Source organism: Mytilus galloprovincialis, chromosome 2, assembly GCF_965363235.1.
Source record: "Mytilus galloprovincialis chromosome 2, xbMytGall1.hap1.1, whole genome shotgun sequence".
Classification (NCBI taxonomy): domain Eukaryota; kingdom Metazoa; phylum Mollusca; class Bivalvia; order Mytilida; family Mytilidae; genus Mytilus; species Mytilus galloprovincialis.
The window spans coordinates 32565449-32584281 of record NC_134839.1 but is presented as its reverse complement, the minus strand read 5'-3'; the positions used below and the strand labels follow the sequence as shown (position 1 = coordinate 32584281).

The window sequence follows — 18833 nt, the reverse complement described above, 5'->3', positions numbered from 1 at the left end:
TTGTAAAAATAAAATTCCATTTTTTCCGTATTTTACTTATAAATGGACTTAGTTTTTCTGCCAGGAAACATTACATTCACTCTGTGGTTAAAGTTTTTAAAATTTTAATAACTTTCTTAAACTATCCTGGAATTGTAAGAAACTTGGCCAGAAGCTTGTTTATGAGCAGAAGATAGTATTCAGATGTAAATTTTGTAAAAATAAAATTCCATTTTTCCCGTATTTTACTTATAAATGGACTTAGTTTTTCTTCCAGTTAACATTACATACAGTCTGCAGTTAAAGTATTTAAAACATTTTTAAGATTCTTAAACTAGCCTGGATTTTTACCAAACTTGGACAGAAGCTTCTGACAATCAAAAGATAGTATTGAGAGGAATAATTTTATTGATTTTTTCATCATTTTTGATGAGTGTGTGATTAACAGCAAAAGTAGGCGAGACACTGGGTTCCGCGGAACCCTTACAAATTTTTTTGTTTTGAAATCCTGATAGGCAGTGATTCTGTTTCAAAACATGTGCATGCCTTACAAATTTATTTATTTTTAAAATAACAGTACAAGATCTTAAACATTCTTTACAAATACTATCTATGTTGGGTAAAGCAATTCATAAAAAAGAGCACATTTGTTGACTCACTAGTGTTATTAATTTTTCATGCATTTTGTGTTTTGGAAATATGTGTAATATACACAATACTTTTTTTTTAGTTTAACAGAAAGAGAAAAGAAAGATATGAAATACAAGAAAAAAGTGTTGCAGCTGGCAAAGGAACATCGTAAAGCTGGAGAGAAACAGAAAGCAGACCATTATTACATGCCGAAAGATGATGTTAAACCTACAGAAAAATATGAAGAAGATGACACAGAAAAAGGACCAAATTATGAACAGAAGCGCTGGGAAGAGGATCATGTAGGGGCAGCTATTATGAGGTTTGGAGCCAGGGATGCCAAAGAGAAGGCTCGAGAAAAAAAGTCTGTCAAGGATTATGATGTGATTATGGATGAGGAAATAGAATTTATACAAGCTTTACAGATGCCAGGGACCAGAAAGGTAAAAATTGTACTGTCTTTAGCAGTCTATATATAGTACACATTTTCTACCCTCGATAAAGTAGTTTAAAGAGGGGTGCATATTATACACAACTATAGAGGGTTTTTATGCAGTTAAGCTGCATTATGCGAGCACCCTAGATTTGTGTTCTACCCAATAAATGCTGAAATACTTGCCATTGTTATTATCTAGCTGAATAGTATGTTATACATAACTAATTGAACACTTTTTTAAGACTTTTTATTCTGGATTACAAAAAATATGACCAGAAAAACCTTAAATGATCGTCCATTTATCCAAAAGTTTTGAAGTTACACATAGGAAGTAGTGCTTATTAAGAATCCTTGTGTAGTTCATTATGACTTGTGCTTTTAGCCAAGATGTCAAAGAACAATTGTATGAAATATTTAATCGCTGAAAATCTCTTAAGACAAGTAGTTTAGATTTCCCAAATGGCAAAAGTCGTAGGGATATTGTTTGTCATCAATACGTAGTACAACTACGTCAGTAGTCCATTATATAATAAGTTCAAATGTTCATGCTGTTGGCGGGAATTTCAAATTAGAAAAAGAAATTTTCGTAACTTTTCAATTTGGAGGCAGGTGTGCAAATTAGCGGTGGTCCGAGGTCCGCGACCTTCCACTTTTGCAAGCGGAATTTCGACTAGGATGGTTGGTTTCTATCTACGCCCGATGTAGTCACCTTCCACTTGAAAGAAAATAAGAAATTACTTTGCAAACCTTTTCACCATGTTCACCAAAGTCTCCAATTAAACGAGCTAAAATCTTATTTTTATCATTATTATTTATGACAGCGATGTTCATTTTGTTCAACCGCTAGCTTTATACAGAAAATCGCCAACAAATATTGTATAAATTCGGGTAAAATCGTATCTGATTGACAAAAACAACATTGTAAACACATAACAATGGCGGCCGTGAAGACAAAATTTTACAAAATCGGATCTGATTCCGGAAGCGGATTAGGATAATTCCGGGTTCGGCGATCAATTACTAAATAAATCAAAGCAGGTGAAAAAATAAATCTATGCATGGTAAATGAATATAAACACTAGAATTGTAATCCAAAAGATATATGTAAAAGAAAGAAAAAGCAGAAAAAGATTTTATACAGATTGAAACTCAAAATTACTATTTGACAAATTTTAATTTAAAATCCTCCAATACAACATGACAGCTGGGAACAGTATATCTAACAATATACATGTTCATGGTCACAGTCTTAATTTTCTTTATCAGTGATAAATGATGATAATGCATGTGAGATGCTTTTAAAGTGTAAACATATTACTGCAATTTCGAAGGGTTATTTGTTTTTCTCAATTTTGAAGGGTCAATTAAAGTAGCTGAAAGTTTCTTTCTTTATTTTCACAAATAATGCAACTATATTATATATACCTAAATGTAAGTAAACTATATGATATATAGGTGGTATTCTTTGGGCCACTCTACCCCCTCCTGTTTGATAACTTGGAAACGGTCAAGCTCCCCACCCCTAAACCATATGAGGGGCAGATCCAGGATTTTAGGTTAGGAGGGGCGCAAACTTTAATTTTCGCCGAGCAGAGCGAGGCTAAAAAAAATTTGAGGTAAAATTATCGGAATATTCTTTATTAAGCTGAGAACAACCCATGCTTTGCAAATTCAAGGGGGTCCAACCATATACATTCATGTTTGTGACAATATGAAAAATCAAATGAAATATAGGAAGAGTCGCCGGGGGTCACCCCACCCTTCCTGTTTTAGAATTTAAAAATGGTCCAGATCCCCACCCCTAAACCATATATATTCATGTATGGGACAATATAACAAATCAGATGAAATATAGGGGGAGTCCCTTGGGTCACTCCACCCCTCCTGTTTGAGAATTTGAAACCCGTTGAGATCGCCACCCCTTAACCATATATTCATGTATGGGACAATATAACATTTCAGATGAAAGATAGGGGGAGTCCCTGAGGTCACTGTACACCCTCCTGTTTGAGAACTTGGAAATGGTCAAGATCCTTACCCCTAAACCATATATACTCATGTATGGGACAATATAACAAATCAAATAAAATATAGGGGAAGTCCCTGTGGTCACCCCAACCCTCCTGTTTGAGAACTTGGAAACGGTTGAGATCCCCACACCAAAACAATATATATTCATGTATGGGCCAAATTATAACTAATTAAATGAAATATAGGTGGAGTCCCTGGGGTCACCCTACCCCTCCTGTTTGAGAACTTGGAAACCAATGAGATTCCCACCCCTAAACCATATATATTCATGTATGGGACAATATAACAAATAAAATGAAATGTAGGGAAAGTCCCTAGGGTCACCCTACCCCCAGTGACGGATCCAGAAATTTTCAAAAGTGGGGGCCCGCTGACTGACCTAAGAGGGGGCCCGCTCCAGTCACGCTTCAGTGATTCCCTATATAAGCAAACAATTTTTTTCCCAAAAAGGGGGGGCTGGGCCCCCTGCCCCCCTAAATCCTCTGCCTACCCCTACCTGTTTGAGAACTTGAAAACCGTTGAGATCCCCACCCCTAAATTATATATATTCATTTTTTTTCATAAGGGTATTTGTTAAAACCAGCCTGTAAAAATATAAGTTTGAATGAGTTAGAAAGCAATGTATTCTTCATACTTAACTTTGTTTTACTGTAATTTTGGTAGGGTGTGGTATTTTACACCTCAGAAGAACTGAATTATATATATTTTGGAATGTAGATTAAAGAAGTAGATATTTGTTCAGAGAAAAGTAATTGCTTCAAATATTGTAAAATAAGAAAGTTATGCATACATTTATTATTGTGATTTTGTTATTTTAGACCATAATACTATTTTAAATTTAAATTCAAAATTAAATTATAACCCTGTTGCATTTTTCGCAATAATATACACATTGTAAAAATTAACTGAATTTACAGTAAGTTTGTCAGGACTGAACATTATATAATCTATGTCACCTCATTACATGAATGACTTTGTATGTTAAACTATATATTGACAGGATGAACCAGATTTGTCAGAGAGAGAGATGAAGAAAATGACAATAGAAGAAACACAGAAAAGTTTACCTATTTATCCTTTCAAAGAAGATTTGATTGCTGCCATGGAGGAACATCAAGTTCTAATTATAGAAGGGGAAACAGGCTCAGGGAAGACAACTCAAATACCACAATTTCTTGTTAAGGCAGTAAGTACCAGTAACAGGGGACACTATTCCCAAATAACACAATATTCACACAGGCAATAACAGGGGAGGCAATTCAAATACCTCATAATCTTGTCCAGGCAATAAGTTTCAAGTTTCAAGTAACAGGGAAGACAACTCCAATACCACAATATCTCATTCATGCATTAAGTACCAGGGGAGACAACTAAAATACCAAAACATATCAACCTAGTAGTCAATAAAAGGGGAGACAACTTGCATGCCAAATTATTGGTTTACATGTAAATCTGTACAGTATTCTATTAAACCCTTTTCAATCAGAGTATGTGCCTTGTGTTGCAATTTTTTCAAATACATATTTAAGCTTGCCTTGATTTCCAAATATTTTGGCCTTGAGCATCACTGAAAAGATATTAATTATCGAAATATGTATTGGGACAGTGACATTGGTACTACCTGTATTTTTATTATTACATGATTAGGTTTTTAAAAGTTGAAACAATGGTATTAGATTTTGATCAAATGCTTCCCATTTCAAGGAAATAAATAAATATGTTTTTATTTTGTACAAAATTCACCAGATGTGATTACAACAGTCTTAGCCTGTAAAAAAACCCTTCATATAGCCATTATTTATTCATTTATAAGAACAATGCCATGGATTTGATCAAGGTTTATTTATTTAAAGTGAAAAAGTAGAGTAAAAACTAAGTTCTTACAAAAACTCATAGTATTGAAAGTACATGCTTTCTTTAAACAAAAAAATTAATCTGTGTATTATAAAAGTGAAAATATCTTTAATGTGTGTATTGGCATGATTGTTAATAAATGTATGTTGGTTTAGGGATACACTAAAGGAGAAAAGAAGATTGGATGTACCCAGCCAAGGAGAGTGGCAGCCATGTCTGTAGCAGCCAGGGTAGCAGAAGAAATGGGATATAAACTGGGAAATGAGGTCAGTAGTTTATACATCCATGGGATATCTAGGTTTTATCAGATTTAATTTCATCTTTAATATGAGGCAGGCATTACCTGTGAATGGGGACGAAGTTTGTTAGATTTTTTTTTTATTCAAACATGCTAATAAAAGAAACGGAAATACCATAACGTTTCGGATTTTGGTTCTGTTGTTAGGGATTTAGTTGTGACGTTATTTAAGTTATGATGTCATATTCAATGTAAACAAAGAAACGCTTTCATCAGGTAACGTTTTTTTCATATCAAACAATTATTAAAAAAGAATTAGTATTGAGTTCCAATCTTATATTTTACTACACTGATAAATATATATTTTATTCAAAGTCTCATGCAAACAAGACCGGAAAATGAAGTAGATTTCTGCTCAAGTGCAGGAATTTAAAAAAGTCTGAAAAAAAAGTTAAAGATTTTGATTTCATTAGTGGAATGAAAATTTCAGGAAATTTTCCCGTTTTTTTTTGTTTTTTTTTTTTAAATTTATTTTTCTACTGTAATTGGGGACTTTGTACCCATAATAACTCATGAAAGGCTATTGATTGAATGAAACATGGTCGATTTAAAAATGATTAATTTTAAGATAAATAACAGTTTTGAATCCACTTATGAAGCTTACTCGTTGACCAGTTGTTTAGGAGGTGTGAAGTCATTGCCCATAAAAATATAAGTTGATTTACGTTTTAGCCTATAAGCTTCCTTTTGAAAGATTTAAAAAAAATAATGCAACATAGTTCTTTTCACTTTGCTGTAAGAAGGTCATGCATTTAAGGTTGAAATATCTTTTTTGTTATCTTTTATTCACTGATACACAAAGGCATTTAAAAGAGATATTTTGTAAGCTTCACATTGAAATAAGATTTCTATGTTTGATGAATTATCTAAAATACACAACATTGTCTGTGCTAAACTTAGTTATACAAATAACTTTTTTTTTACGTAAAACATACACAGTGAGCCAGTTTCTTAAAACCAAATTTTAAATACTTACAGAAATTCTCATTTTTATGTTCTTTGAAAGGAAGAATTGAGAGATCTAAAAGCATTAGAAATCAAAAGTATGAAATTGATAGATTACAGGAGAATCTGTCAGATTATAAATTATGTATATTTTTGTAGGTTGGATACAGTATAAGATTTGAGGACTGTACATCAGAGAGGACCATGATTAAGTATATGACAGATGGTATGTTGTTAAGAGAATTCCTGTCAGAACCAGATCTTGGAGGATATAGGTAAGAATTTGGGTCATTGTACGATAAGGAAGGAAAGCGGCATAGTCAAACAAATATGCATTTCGTATAATTACACTACATGTATGTTTCATAAGAAACCATACTTTTGATTGGCTGACAGCAATTGTGCGGCATATCCTACATCAAATTGTATTTCTTAACCCTTTCAACGCTACACAAAAAAATAGAAAAATGGCTGCTGCTGCTGCATTTTTTTTTGTGTTCATTCATTAGAACAGTATATTCCTTTTCAGACTGCTGTATCTTTTTTATTATAAGAGATACAGAAAAAGTTATTGCATGAAAAATGCTCAGGAGAGTATGAACTGTAATGTTAGGCAGTTATTTCAGTAAAATTTTTATTAGGTTACCTGCATTTTCAGGTAATTAACAGGTAAAAGGTGTAATTTGTTACATTTGTGTTGAATTTTGAATAAAAACTACTTTTCGTCTGCATCTATTTTGTTTTTTTATCTGCCATATAATAAAGAAGACACCAATTGCTCGATTCCGTAGCGTATTGCACCATACACAACGTATTATGTAATCATGGCACAAATCAGTGGCTCCGTCTTCAAAAATTTCAGTCATTCTCCGTTTTCCCCCCTTTTTCTACGTCTCGTAATGATCGATCAAATCATATTTCCCACACGAATTGAATGTAATAAACACATTGAGATAACATGAAACCTTTTAACTAATCCTTGTCATCAGTTTCGCCATAGAAATGCTGAAATATTTCCATATTTACAGCTTCGTTTCCGATTTCCGCCATTTGCATTTGTCAAAATATTTGTTTTTATTTTCCTTCAATTTTCCTTCTCCTGCATGATTTTATAATAAAAATTCCTGGGATTTCAAGTGCAAATGAGACCTTGCATATCCTCGATTCATACAAGGAAAAATTAAAGAGGATCCGAATGAAAACCGAATGGTTTAAGAGTCCTTATGAAAAATCCGTTGTCATCGCGGCATATGCCGCGAATAGCAGTGGCGGACGGCGTATGTCATCGCGGCATATGCCGTGTATAGCGTTGAAAGGGTTAATAAAACTCACCATTCATGACAGCACATGCTTCTCACGACAACTTCACAGCAATTGAAAGGAAAATAAAAAAAATATTTAATATAACATGTAATTTCATGTTTGTAGCATAAAAATGTATTATAAGAATTGTTATTAATGATCATTGACTTATTTTTCTCTTTTCAGTGTAATGATAATTGACGAAGCTCATGAAAGAACTCTACATACCGATGTATTGTTTGGATTAGTTAAAGATATAGCCAGATTCAGACCTGACCTTAAACTTCTTATTTCTAGTGCTACCTTGGATGCAGAAAAGTTTTCTGAAGTATGAAATTGTAATGTCAGTTTAATTAAATATAAAAACGAACAACAACAGAAACATTGAAAATAAAGGATGAAATAAAAAAAAAAATACACACACACACACACACACACATACTTATAACATTCACAAACTCTTTAAAGTGATATAGGGGTTGAAGATATTTTTGGGATACGATTGCTTTTAAGCAATCTGTAGACTTGTACCAGTGGCTCAGGACAATGCCCTCACGTCAACCGTTTTATTCTCAACATTAAGGGCCATCTCAGATTCTTATGATTGTCTTGGTTTAAAAGGTAAAAACAAACAAGGGATTGAACTTAAACAACTTTCCTATAATGTTCTTTTTATAATCTTCATGTTTGATATCTCCCTTGACTTATATGCGTGTTTTTAACAACATGGATAATCAAGCAGTATTTATATATAGTGTTTTTATAAATTTAGAAACACGTCATAGGGAATTCCCCAATTGTGATAAAAATGCGAGAGTTCTATGAATTCCAATAAATCTATTTATGTCATATAAGAACTGAAGTGGAGTTTTACTTATATGTCACCGTTATTAAAAAAAATAGAGAACAATTTAGGTTTAATATACGTTCTTACTACAGGGTTTGTTTATGTAATTATGCGCATGCGTATAGTTTTCTTGCCTTCAAGGGGTACTAGGTTAAATGGTTGCTCTGGATTCCCTACTCAATTGATTAAACTCATGGGATCCTTTCTATGTATGTCTGCTTTTGAGGGTTATTGTTGTTGTATAATTTTAAATCATATGCATCATTTAAATTAAAATAAATGTGTCCACATCGTAACGTTTTACTTTCTACACCCCTTCAGGCGAAATGGAGTCTTCCATATTATCGTTTCGAGTTGTCTCCCTTCCATGAATTCTGAATCAAAACAACACGTTTAGAAAAATTAACTCGTTCTTTCGATAAACGTCATATTATATAAAAAACGATGCAATTTAAACCGAGGAATGTGTACGGAAAGGAGTCATGATCACTGACCCAAAGGAAATTAAATATTTAAAGAGTTAGGAATGGGGTTCCTCCTAGAATTAACGTAGGAAAATAGGTGATAAGATACGAAGTGAAAGTATTATACTTCCTCAGTCTCAGTGACTGCTGTGGAAAGAAAACTTTGAATTGATAGTACAAAAATAAAATACAATAGGCCTAAGTACATTGTTCATACACTTTTAACCGGGATTGGCTATTTTGTAACTATTCAGATTATGTAAATTACATTTTACATGTGCAATTAAATTAGTTCGTAGGAAGGCGTCCCAGAAAAAAAATAAAATAGCCTTGCCAGACATCATAATTATTTTGACTAAATATTATCCAGCTACATGTATACATGTGTCAATGAAAAAAATAGCAATCGTATCCCTCAGAGCAATCTGCTCTTTGATTTATATGTACAGTCAAACCTGAGTAGACCGAACCCTGAATAAACCGGATTCCTGTTCATTCCAGCCGAAAATTAAAGTCCTATTTTTTTCCTTCAAAGTCTTTGTCAAAATACCCTTGCTAAACCGGACCCTGTGTATTCCGAAATTCTGGTCTGATGATGCAGTCCCAATACTCTTAATTAAATCAATTATTATACGACTGCAAAAATTGAAAATTTTTTGGTTGTATATTGGTATCATGTTGGCGTCAGCGTCGTCGTCGTTGTTGTCATTGTCATTGTCGTCGTTGGTCCCGTTTTCAAATTGGTCTAATTAAAGTCCAAAGGGTCAAAAATTAAACTAAGTTTGATTTAAACAAAAATTGAATTCTTGGGCTTCTTTGATATGCTGAATCGAAACATGTACTTAGATTTTTGATTATGGGCCCAGTTTTCAAGTAGGTCCAAATCAGGATCCAAAATTATTATATTAAGTATTGTGCCATAGCAAGAAATCTTCAATTGCACAGTATTGTGCAATAGCAAGAAATTTTCAATTGCACAGTATTGTGCAATAGCAAGAAATCTTCACTTGCACAGTATTGCGCAATAGCAAGAAATCTTCACTTGCACAGTATTGCGCAATAGCAAGAAATTTTCAATTGGAGTTATCTTTCTTTGTCCAGAATAGTAGTTGAATCAACTTAAATCATTGTTTTACACAATATAAAATGCATATTCACTTTTACTACCAACTGATAAATTAAACAATCTTTACCATTCAGTGATAACAAGCACTTTTTTTACATTTTAGTATTTTATGATGTATTAAAATGAGTAGTTATTGTTGCAAACTCCATTAGAAATTTGAATTGATATCAGTTTTGGAATAAGGGAAAGGGGGATGTAAAAAAAAAATGGGGGGGGGGAGGGTTCAATTTTTCTCATTTCAGACTTCATAAACAAAAAGAAAATTTCTTAAAACATTTATTTGAGAGGATTAATATTCAACAGCATAGTAAATTACTCAAAGGCAAAAAATTTTTTTTAGTTCATTAGACCACATTCATTTGTGTCAGAAACCTATGCTGTGTCAACTATTTAATCACAATCCAAATTTAGAGCTGAATCCAACTTGAATGTTGTGTCCATACTTGCCCCAACCGTTCAGGGTTCAACCTCTGTGGTCGTATAAAGCTGCACCCTGCGGAGCATCTGGTTACCTTTCAAAACCGGTTATTCTAATTAATTTCAAATGATCGATATGCAATCAAAACATATTTGTTTATTCAATATGGCTTTTCAAAGTAATCAATAAGCCAGGTGTTAAACTGTGAACTTACAATCGTACAGTAGTGAACTGTATTGTTTATTATAATGTTTCAATTGAACGAAAAGACACGCCGATTATATCTCGGCCATAGCAACGTTTCTAATTAACAATCACCGAAGTAAAATCGAAAATCTCGTCTCACAATCCAAACCACGCGAGTATTATGATGCAAATGAAAACAATGAAAAAATGAAGTGAAAGTGAAATTGACAAGTCGGAGACTGATGCTTCCGAGGTCTATTTGATATATGAGGACATTGGAGGATATGTAAAACACGGTGAAAGTATATATTTTTTTTTTGATTCGAGGAAGAACCAGTTTCTGAAATTTCTATAGCCAACTTGAATATGAAGATTCAAAACAACGATCATACCTTATTTTGTTGTTGTGTTTTGTATTTGAATTATTAGTTTATAATTAACAATCAGTCGACAGAACTTTTACATGCAATATTTCGGACGTCTGAAGTCATTTACTTCCGGTCAAAATGGAAACCTGAATAAACTGGCTCACTGTCCAAACCGGCCCTTTTTTAATAGTCCCGTAGCTGGCCGGTTTATACAGGTTTAACTGTATAACATAACTGTCCATTATCTATTTTCTGACTTTGGGAGATTTTTTGGTTTAAATTGTGCCATGTATTGTAAATTTTATATTGTCATCCCTTGATGGAGTCAAAAAGGGAGATATTGGTAAGCTGTTTCTGGTGGCAGTGGCATCAGCAGCGTCAACAATGTATTAGTTTGTGATTAAGCTAGTTCATGTTGAATCACTAGTGGTAGTTCAATGATATTTCGTACACATTAGCATTGACACATCTCATTTTCATTGTAATTGTTTGCCCCTGCCCCTTCAGTCATGGTCTTTTGACTTTGAAACTTTTTTTTACTTTCCATGTATTAGTTTTTGATTAGGTTAGTTTATGCCACATGTGGAGCAGGATCTGCTTACCCTTTCGGAGCACCTGAGATCACTCCTAGTTTTTGGTGGGGTTCGTGTTGCTTAGTCTTTAGTTTTCTATGTTGTGTCATGTGTACTATTGTTTGTATGTTTGTCCTTTTCATTTTTTGCCAGGGCGTTGTCTGTTTATTTTCGAGATATGAGTTTGATTGTCACTCTGGTATCTTTCGTCCCTCTTTTATGGGGAACTACTAGTGGTAGGTCAATGATATGTGGTATGCAGTACTAGTTATATCAGCATTGGCACATATTGTTTACATGGAGATTGTTTTGGCCATGTACCTTTAGTCTATCGTTCATTGACTGAATATTTTGCATAGATTGCATGTTATAGTATTGCTATTTTAATTTCAACATTTGAATTTTACTATAAAAATACCATAAAAAGCAAGACTTAATTATGTAAACAGTTTATTATGTTATTTTGATTATTTTGTTACAGTTTTTTGACGATGCTCCAATATTCCGTATCCCTGGTAGACGGTATCCTGTAGATATATACTATACCAAAGCCCCGGAGGCTGACTACTTAGATGCTGCTGTTGTCTCAGTTCTACAAATACATGTCACTCAACCTACTGGAGATATTCTGGTGTTCATGACTGGTCAGGAAGAAATAGAAACATCCAATGAAATGTTACAGGTAAAAAAGGGGAGGGGCTATCAATTGTCCTCAATCTGGAGATATGAAATGTTATATGTAAAATTGGAGGAGCTTATTATTGCTTCAATCAGTTGAGATATATGATAGTTTGCTATGCTATCAGAAAAAATTGGAACCAATCAGTGATATATCAGCATATATAGAAAATTTGAGATTTTTTTTATGCTTCAGAGAGGAAAAATGATCTGTAATATTTGTTTGGTGTGTATAGGTAATACAACTCTAGACAATACAAGTGTGACGGGATTGCTTCCCTTAGAAAAACTTAGTAGATACTTAGTCAGCCGTAAGCGGTTGAGCTAAGGAAGTACTTCTTTAGCTCAGTCGGTATACGCGCTGCCTTGTAACACAGAGGTCCCGGGTTCGAGTCCCGGGTGGAGAGAAGCAATTTTGTAATGAAATTCGTGCTCTCCGGTTACATTGGCGCCCAACTAAAAAACCCACGGTAGTTAGAGAGGAATTCTAGCTAGGGTATGTATGTGTGAGAGTCATAATGGTATGATGACTCTTGAGGTGGGGGAAGTGTGACGGGATTGCTTCCCTTAGAAAAACTTAGTAGATACTTAGTCAGCCGTAAGCGGTTGAGCTAAGGAAGTACTTCTTTAGCTCAGTCGGTATACGCGCTGCCTTGTAACTCAGAGGTCCCGGGTTTCGAGTCCCGGTGGAGAGAAGCAATTTTGTAATGAAATTCGTGCTCTCCGGTTACACAAGCTACAATTAGAAAGTATAGGTTATGTGATGGCACCAGTATAGTAGTTTTTGTGGACCCAAGTATCACATAAATTACTACATTTAGCTAAACAATTTTATACCAAACAATCAGTTTATGAACATGTTTTATGTTTATTTTATAGGAGAGGACAAGAAAGCTTGGTAGTAAGATTAAAGAGCTGATTATTTTACCTATTTATGCCAACCTTCCATCCGACATGCAGGCAAAAATCTTTGAACCAACACCTCCAGGAGCCAGAAAGGTACTCTTCCAACTATGATTATTATTTAAAGATGTTTGCTTGTCATGTTTTGGATTTTTTGTCAGATTTTCGGAATCCTCTGGTTTTATTTATTTGAATTCCTTTGGAAAAATTTGCCCATTGATCCCCATTTTTAGCTCACCTGGCCCATTGGGCCAAGTGAGCTTTTCTCATCACTTGGCGTCCGTCGTACGTCATCGTTAACTTTTACAATCTTCTCCTCTGAAACTACTTGTTCAAATTAAATCAAACTTCGCCACAATCATTATTGGGGTATGTAATTTAAAAAATGTGTCTGGTGACCCAGCCAACCAACCAAGATGACTGCCATGGCTAAAAATAGAAGATAGGGGTACAATAAAGATTTTGGCTTATATCTCTGAAACCAAAGCATTTAGAGCTTATCTGATTTGATTTATCAGGTCAAAATCTATCTGCCCTGAAATTTTGAGATGATTTGGACAACCAGTTGTTGGGTTGCTGCCCCAGAATTGATAATTTCAAGGAAATTTTGTTGAATTTGGTTATTATCTTGAATATTATTATAGATAGAGAGAAACTGTAAACATCAATAATGTTCAGCAAAGTAAGATCTACAAATAAGTCAACATCACCAAGATGGTCAGTTGACCCCTTAAGAAGTAATTGCCCTTTATAGTCAATTTTTAACAATTTTTCATAAATTTTGGCAATCTTTTACAAAAATCTTCTCCTCTGAAACTACTAAAGACAAATTTAACCAAACTTGTCCACAATCATCATTAAGTTATGTAATTTAAAAAATGCTTGCGATGACCCAACCCAAAAATCAAGATGGCCGTCTTGGCTAACAATAGTACATAAGGTAAAATGCAGTTTTTGGCTCATATCTCTGAAACCGAAAAAAAATTTAGAGCATGTCTGACAAGATAAAATTGTTCATTAGGTGAAGATCTATCTGCCCTGAAGTTTTCAGACCAATCAGGCAACCGGTTGTTTGGTTGCTGCCCCAGAATTGGTAATTTTAAGAAAAAAATGCAGCTTTTTGTTATTATCTTGAATATTATTATAGGTACAGATAAACTGTAAACAGCAATAATGTACAGCAAAGTAAGACCTACAAATTAATCAACATGACCAAAATGGTCAATTGACCCCTTAAGGAGTAATTGCTCTTTATAGTCAATTTTTAACAATTTTTATTAATTTTGTAAATTTTTGCAAAATATTTTCAACTGTAACTACAGGGCTTAGTTCATTATAGATAGAGCTAATTGTAAGCAGCAAGAATGTTTAGTAAAGTAAGATCTACAAACACATCACCATCCCCAAAACACAATTTTGTCATGAATCCATCTGTGTCCTTTGTTTAATATGCACATAGACCAAGGTGAACGACACAGGCTCTTTAGACCCACTAGTTCTTTTTATAAATCTTCTACATATATAATGATAAGCCATCTGTAAGAGTCTTATAAAATTTTAATTAATTTTTAATAGTTTTTGAGAACTTAAAACTTGTCAATGATAAAGCTATGAAAAGTCAAGAGAGAACATTTTCCCACCAAAATTTCAATGGCTAATATCTGGGGTCACTGCTGTGTGAACTATAGATAGCCCATATAGATTCCATTGAAGTAATTAAGGTACAAAATGAGTCACTTTTCTCTATTTCATTTCCCACCATCAAATGAAATACATATTTACTTGTCTATTTGTACAATTGAGTTAATTCCCTTTGACTAGTTTAATGGTTATCAAATCTGAAATATGGATAATTATGAGGTATAAATGTTTACTTTTGCCTATTTGTCTGTTTGAATTAAAACCCTTTAACCAGTTTGAATGATAAAATCTGAAATATAGATATTTTTAACAACTTTATATTTATCAGTTTTAATCACAAGCGAGTTACCTTTTTCCCCTTCTATAGATGCAGCTGTGCTTTGAGAAATAGAAATCTTAATTTACTGTACCATAAAGTTGTAAGAATGAATAAAAAAGTGTATTTTTAAAATGAAAATAAGCAAACAAGAATTATGCTCTTTTCTGTTTTTACAGGTCATCTTGGCCACTAACATAGCAGAAACCTCTTTGACCATAGATGGAATCAGTTATGTCATTGATCCAGGATTTTGTAAACAGAACAGTTACAATGCCAGAACAGGAATGGAATCATTAGTTGTTACACCTGTATCAAAGGTAATCAACAGTCAAACCTACACTTTCCAAGTACTGTAAATTCAGAAATTATTGCAAGCAGTTATTAGTACTTTTTTTGATAAATAAACTGTTGTACCAGATTAATAATTGCAATTTCAGGAAAATCTGCATACAGATATATGTATCAGTTATCAGAATACAAATCCTTATTAGTGCAATTCTTACCCTGTCGCATTAATAAAACCCTTGCAATAATATCTGAATTTATAATAGTATTTATTCAGGCTACTTAAAATTGATGTTGGTTAACAATGGTTAATGCCAGATAGAATCCAAGTAACACAAGGCAGTCAATATAAACATCAAGAACCTACCATAATGAGAGGTTCCAAACAATATATAGTATGCAATGAATTAGGTCCCTGATGTTTTAAAACAATAAAGATAAAAGGTCACATATTTATTTTGCATTGTTACCATTTTTATACGATCGCAAAAATTTTGATTTTTTGGTCGTATGTTGCTATCACGTTGGCGTCGTCGTCCTGCGTCGTCTTGCGTCCTTGTCGTCGTCCGAATACTTTTAGTTTTCGCACTCTAACTTTAGTAAAAGTGAATAGAAATCTATGAAATTTTAACACAAGGTTTATGACCACAAAAGGAAGGTTGTGATTGGTTTTGGGAGTTTTGGTCCCAACATTTTAGGAATTACGGGCCAAAAAGGGCCCAAATAAGCATTTTCTTGGTTTTCGCACTATAACTTTAGTTTAAGTGAATAGAAATCTATGAAATTTTGACACAAGGTTTATGACCACAAAAGGACGGTTAGGATTGTCTTTGGGAGTTTTGGTTTCAACAGTTTAGGAATTAAGGGCCAAAAAAGGGCCCAAATAAGCATTATTCTTGGTTTTCGCACAATAACTTTAGTATAAGTAAATAGAAATCAATGAAATTTAAACACAAGGTTTATGACCACAAAAGGAAGGTTGGGATTGATTTTTGGAGTTGAGGTCACAACAGTCTATGAATTAGGGGCCAAAAAGGGGCCCAAATAAGCATTATTTTTGGTTTTTGCACCATAACTTTAGTATAAGTAAATAGAAATCTATGAAATTTAAACACAAAGTTTATGACCATAAAAGGAAGGTTGGGTTTGATTTTGGGAGTGTTTTGGTCCCAACAGTTTAGGAATAAGGGGCCCAAAGGGTCCAAAATTGAACTTTGTGTGATTTCATCAAAAATTGAATAATTGGGGTTCTTTGATATGCCGAATCTAACTATGTATGTAGATTCTTAATTTTTGGTCCCGTTTTCAAATTGGTCTACATTAAGGTCCAAAGGGTCCAAAATTAAACTAAGTTTGATTTTAACAAAAATTGAATCCTTGGAGTTCTTTGATATGCTGAATTTAAAAATGTACTTAGATTTTTATACGACCGCAAAATTTGAAAAATTTTTCGTCGTATATTGCTATCACGTTGGCGTTGTCGTCGTCGTCGTCGTCGTTGTCCGAATACTTTAGTTTTCGCACTCTAACTTTAGTAAAAGAGAATGGAAATCTATGAAATTTTAACACAAGGTTTATGACCACAAAAGGAAGGTTGGTAATGATTTTGGGAGTTTTGGTCCCAACATTTTAGGAATTAGGGGCCAAAAAGGGCCCAAATAAGCATTTTCTTGGTTTTCGCACTATAACTTTAGTTTAAGTTAATAGAAATCTATGAAATTTTGACACAAGGTTTATGACCACAAAAGAACAGTTGGGATTGATTTTGGGAGTTTTGGTTTCAACAGTTTAGGAATTAGGGGCCAAAAAAGGGCCCAAATAAGCATTATTCTTGGTTTTCGCACAATAACTTTATTTTAAGTAAATAGAAATAAATGAAATTTAAACACAATGTTAATGACTACAAAAGGAAGGTTGGTATTGATTTTGGGAGTTTAGGTCCCAACAGTTTAGGAATTAGGGGACAAAAAGGGACCCAAATAAGCATTTTTCTTGGTTTTTGCACCATAACGTTAGTATAAATAAATAGAAATCTATTAAATTTAAACACAAGGTTTATGATCATAAAAGGAAGGTTGGTATTGATTTTGGGAGTTTTGGTCCCAACAGAATAAGGGGCCCAAAGGGTCCAAAATTAAACTTTGTTTGATATCATCAAAATTGAATAATTGGGGTTCTTTGATATGCCGAATCTAACTGTCATGACTGTGTATGTAGATTCTTAACTTTTGGTCCCGTTTTCAAATTGGTCTACATTAAGGTCCAAAGGGTCCAAAATTAAACTTAGTTTGATTTTGACAAAAAATGAATCAGTTAGGTTCTTTGATATGCTGAATCTAAAAATGTACTTAGATTCTTGATTATTGGCCCAGTTTTCAAGTTGGTCCAAATCGGGGTCCAAAATTAAACTTTGTTTGATTTCATCAAAAATTGAATAAATGGGGTTCTTTGATATACCAAATCTAACTGTGTATGTAGATTCTTCATTTTTGGTCCTGTTTTCAAATTGGTCTACACTAAAGTCCAAAGGGTCCAAAATTAAACTTATTCTGATTTTAACAAAAATTGAAATCTTGGGGTTCTTTGATATGCTGAATCCAAAAATGTACTTAGATTTTTTATTATGGGCCCAGTTTTCAAGTTGGTCCAAATCAGGATCTAAAATTATTATATTAAGTATTGTGCAATAGCAAGTCTTTTCAATTGCACAGTATTGCGCAATGGCAAGAAATATCTAATTGCACAATATTGTGAAATAGCAAATTTTTTTTTTTAATTAGAGTTATCTTTCTTTGTCCAGAATAGTACGCAAGAAATATCTAATTGCAGAATATTGTGCAATAGCAAGATTTTTTTTTAATTGGAGTTATCTTTCTTTGTCCAGAATCAACTTAAATCTTTGTTATATACAATATACAATGTATATTCACTTTTTACTACCAACTGATAAATTAAAATAATCTTTACCATTCAGTGATAACAAGCAGTTTTTTTACATCTTAATATTTTATGATGTATTTAAATGAGTAGTTATTGTTGCAAACTCCATTAGAAATTTTAATTGAGATTAGTTTTGGAATAAGGGAAAGGGGGATGTGATTAAAAAAATTGGGTTCAATTTTTCTCATTTGAAATTTCATAAATAAAAAAGAAAATTTCTTCAAACATTTTTTGAGAGGATTAATATTCAACAGCATAGTGAATTGCTCTGAGAGAAAACAAAAATTTTAAGTTCATTAGAACACATTCATTCTGTGTCAGAAACCTATGCTGTGTCAACTATTTAATCACAATCCAAATTTAGAGCTGAATCCAGCTTGAATGTTGTGTCCATACTTGCCCCAACCGTTCAGGGTTCAACCTCTGCGGTCGTATAAAGCTATGGCCTGCGGAGCAACTGGTTAATTATTGGCCTAGTTTTCAAGTTGGTCCAAATGGGGGTCCAAAATTAAACTTTGTTTGATTTCATCAAAAATTGAATAAATGGGTTCTTTGATATGCCAAATCTAATTGTGTATGTAGATTCTTAATTTTTGGTCCAGTTTTCAAAT

General features: G+C 33.3%; 1 protein-coding gene across 1 annotated transcript in view; it reads left to right on the top strand.

Moving 5' to 3' along the window:
- LOC143063395 (pre-mRNA-splicing factor ATP-dependent RNA helicase DHX16-like) overlaps window positions 1-18833 on the top strand; it is a 48548-nt gene that overhangs the window by 11673 nt on the left and 18042 nt on the right. The window contains exons 7-14 of the mRNA XM_076235525.1: window positions 710-1052; window positions 4077-4262; window positions 5086-5196; window positions 6333-6448; window positions 7662-7803; window positions 11938-12138; window positions 13014-13133; window positions 15174-15314. Of these exons, the coding sequence (XP_076091640.1) occupies window positions 710-1052; window positions 4077-4262; window positions 5086-5196; window positions 6333-6448; window positions 7662-7803; window positions 11938-12138; window positions 13014-13133; window positions 15174-15314 (1360 nt within the window). The remainder of the gene's footprint in view (window positions 1-709; window positions 1053-4076; window positions 4263-5085; window positions 5197-6332; window positions 6449-7661; window positions 7804-11937; window positions 12139-13013; window positions 13134-15173; window positions 15315-18833) is intronic.